The sequence below is a fragment of the Phoenix dactylifera genome, chromosome 11, assembly GCF_009389715.1.
Source record: "Phoenix dactylifera cultivar Barhee BC4 chromosome 11, palm_55x_up_171113_PBpolish2nd_filt_p, whole genome shotgun sequence".
In the NCBI taxonomy this organism is placed as follows: Eukaryota; Viridiplantae; Streptophyta; class Magnoliopsida; order Arecales; family Arecaceae; genus Phoenix; species Phoenix dactylifera.
In genome coordinates, this window is record NC_052402.1 from 16,136,058 (window position 1) to 16,139,327 (window position 3,270).

General features: G+C 50.2%; 1 protein-coding gene across 1 annotated transcript; it reads left to right on the plus strand.

Annotated features, from left to right (window-relative positions):
• Window positions 1–327: 327 nt before the first annotated feature.
• On the plus strand, window positions 328–2,377 carry LOC103699090 (NAC domain-containing protein 72-like). The gene is made up of 3 exons (XM_017841019.3): window positions 328–548; window positions 677–990; window positions 1,218–2,377. Exons 1-3 carry the CDS (start codon window positions 371–373, stop codon window positions 1,635–1,637), a joined length of 912 nt encoding a protein of 303 aa, XP_017696508.3. The 5' UTR covers window positions 328–370; the 3' UTR covers window positions 1,638–2,377.
• Window positions 2,378–3,270: the final 893 nt, after the last annotated feature.

Here is a 3,270-nt window from a genome sequence, read left to right on the forward strand (position 1 = left end):
AAGACGAGAACACCGTTGGATGCACCGGCACAAAATGCGACCCCTTTTCTCTCTCTCCTAACTTGATCCGTACTTCTCCGGAGCTCAGGCGCCCAGCCACCCACGCAAGCTCCAAAGGCGCCCACAGGATGCTTCTCGAGGAATCTTGGATAAGGCTGAGTGCCGGGGCGCGGCCGCAATCGCGCCGAACTGAGATGAACACGTGTCAAATGGGGGACGGTCCGTCCTCATGATCCCATCTCTAAACACTTGCAACCCATATTGGCCGTACCATTTTGCTGCCCGTATAAAAAGAGCGCAGGCGCAAGTCCCTTGGAATACAAGAGACGCAGATAAAGAAGCTTCCAGGGAAAGAAAATAAAAGAGAGGGATGATGGAAAGTAATGAGCTGGTCTCGCAGCTATGGTTGCCGCCTGGTTTCCGGTTCCATCCGACCGACGAGGAGCTCCTCGTCCACTACCTGTGCCGGAAAGTCTTCCGTGAGCCCTTTTCTCTCCCCATCATCGGCGAGATCGACCTCTACAAGTTTGATCCGTGGGTCCTTCCCGGTAAGCCTATTGCCCGTGCATGGTGGTAATTGCTAAATTGGATTAAACGTATTTTTAGAGGGGAGAGATGAATGAATGGCTGATATGATATGGCGTCTGCCGCTGTGTATGTTCATGGTGTGAGGCAGGCAAGGCGTTATTCGGCGAGAAGGAATGGTACTTCTTCAGCCCCAGGGAGCGCAAGTACCCCAACGGGTCGAGGCCAAACCGGGTGGCCGGGTCCGGGTACTGGAAAGCGACCGGGACGGACAAAGTCATCGCGCCGGGCGGGAGGAAGCTAGGGAAAAAGAAGGCGCTCGTCTTCTATGTGGGGAGGGCCCCCAAGGGATCCAAGACCAACTGGATCATGCACGAGTACCGGCTCTGCGATGCTGCCCCTTCCGCTTCCAATTCCACGAAGAGGCAGCACACCGCTGCAACCACCGTGCCCAATCCCCGCCGGGTACGTACACGATGCATGACTTCTGCATGTCCATTTTTATTTTTTATTTTTGCTGAAAACTTCTGCGTGTCCTTAATTTGGAGTCTACCTTTTGCATTAACCAATAATTCTGACCATGATTCCGATCTTTTATCCACCATAAAAACTTCCGTTCGTTCCATTTCAAGCAGACCTATTCCTATTTTTGTAATTAATATTGCTTCTGATTCTTGAAATAATTCCGGCAGCTAGACCAATGGGTCTTGTGCCGTATATATAAGAAATCTTGTGGCGCCCAGCATCAGAAGCCTTTCGCTTTAAACGCTAGAGGCCAAACTCACGTCGCCGCAGCTCCCTCAACCCATTCCGGGATCCACTGCTGCCAATCGAAGCTCGACCAGCTCATTGCCAACCCCATCATGGATCCCTACCGGTCCCATGGTGTACAAGACTCGACGGCCGTCCCACCCCTTTGCCACGTGGACTCCACGTCGAAAGTGTTTGGAGGCTCCTGTGTTGACGCAGAGCTAGCCCTCCTTCTACCAGCCTCGGCACCAGCAGCCACCGCAAGGAAATCTATGCCAGAGAGGTATGGTGGTGACCGAACAGGGGATCCGTCAACGCCGCCAGCAACAAGATGCATGACAGCAACCTGTTCTCCCGCTTGATCCAATCCATGGCTGGAGGGGGCCTCGATGGCAGCTTTGGACTTCGTTGGAAATAAAAGCCCCAAGATTTGTTCAGGATAAGAAAGACGCTGCTAGAAATTAATATTGGAAAGGTCGTTTTGTGCTGTAATTATTGTACCGACAATTTATTTTTTTTTTTTTTTGCTGAAAAAAAAGGGGAAAGGAGGAGGAAGGGACAAGTCCACCCCGCGTACGTAGCAGTTCGGTTACCCCTATGGGCTCCGGCATGAATATCATATGTGAGTACGTGCACTACCGAGACTATTCGGAACCACTTGGTTAGAAGTAAGGCCATGTTCCCACTGAGCTACCATCTCAGTGGTACAATTTATTCTATTTTTTTCAAAATATCATAGGGAGGACAAAAGAAATGGCATGGCCAAATTTTGGAAGACGAACTCGCCTGCCAAAGCGACGGTAGACATCTACGTATGCCCTTACGCCAACCAGCGCCAAAGCGGACACAGCCAAAACGGTCGGCATGTACGTGTCGAACGAACTATGGCCGTGTCACATGATACGCATGGTTAATACTTAATTTAAATCATTATATGGGGGACGATTCTCTGGGAGGCGTCGGTCGAGGGAGAGTGCGATTTTTATCTGGCGGATTCCTCGGACATGTTCCTTTTTGATGAGCGCCAATCCCTCATCGACTTCTTGTGAGGTACTAAAAAGTGTTACTAATTACGTGGTGCCTCATGAACTTACCAACCCTCGTGAGCTACATCTTAACCATATAAGCAAGCGTAAAAGAGCGAATTAAAGACTTCGCGACGCCAGATTGTTGGATCATGTTCTGCATAAATCTCAAAGACTTCATTTTTTTTAATTCTTTCATTCGTATAGATCTTGAAATAACTATAACCCGATCCAGTGGTAGATTTGTGCAAAAAAGGTTTTTTTTTTTCTTTTCTTTTTTGTGCGAAAGATACAACTAGTATCCATAAACAACACCGATTCTCATATGTTGTTGATGCTATCCTACATCCCATATACCAGCTTAACTGTACATCAGCCAATTCATTTACACCACATGAACATTCTGACTGTCGTAGTGTAATGAAAAAAAAAAGGGCCAAGTGCTCTAACCCCTCCTCCCATAGGAGGAGAATAGATCGAATCGATGAAGGAACGATATGCCTTCGTGGCCGTGGGCAGCGGAGGCAACATTATTGGCACCGATCAAACTGCCAGCAGTGGCAGCTGGTCTCAATCGTGGCTGGACTCGTCGGCCTCTCAGCTTCGACGCTCCTCCTTCCTCGCTGCCAATGCCTCACTCAGACCAGCCATCAACGCCTGCCCGCGAGCCCCAAGTCCGCTAGGGCGTCGACCCTTCCCTGCTCTGCTACACCGGTCCCGTCTCTCCCTCTTCGCCTCCAACTCCTCCGATCCTTAGTCCACGGCCCGAACACATCCCCCTCCCCCACCAAATCACCGCCTCCTCTATCTTCTCTCCTCCATTAGCTCTCTCTCTCGAGCTAGCCGAGGTCGTCGGCCTCTTGAGTTTGGATCGACCGGTTGGTCGTCATCCTCGTTTTCGGCTCATAGTGGCAGCGGCAATAGTCAATACAAGACGGAGATCTACCGATCATGGAGGAATCAGGGTTGT

Bases quoted from the DNA above. Each gene is read 5' to 3' on its own strand.
- LOC103699090 (XM_017841019.3), top strand. From the start codon at position 371: ATGATGGAAAGTAATGAGCTGGTCTCGCAGCTATGGTTGCCGCCTGGT. The intron at 549-676 runs GTAAGCCTATTG...GGTGTGAGGCAG, and splicing joins TGATCCGTGGGTCCTTCCCG to GCAAGGCGTTATTCGGCGAG. The intron at 991-1,217 runs GTACGTACACGA...TAATTCCGGCAG, and splicing joins CCGTGCCCAATCCCCGCCGG to CTAGACCAATGGGTCTTGTG.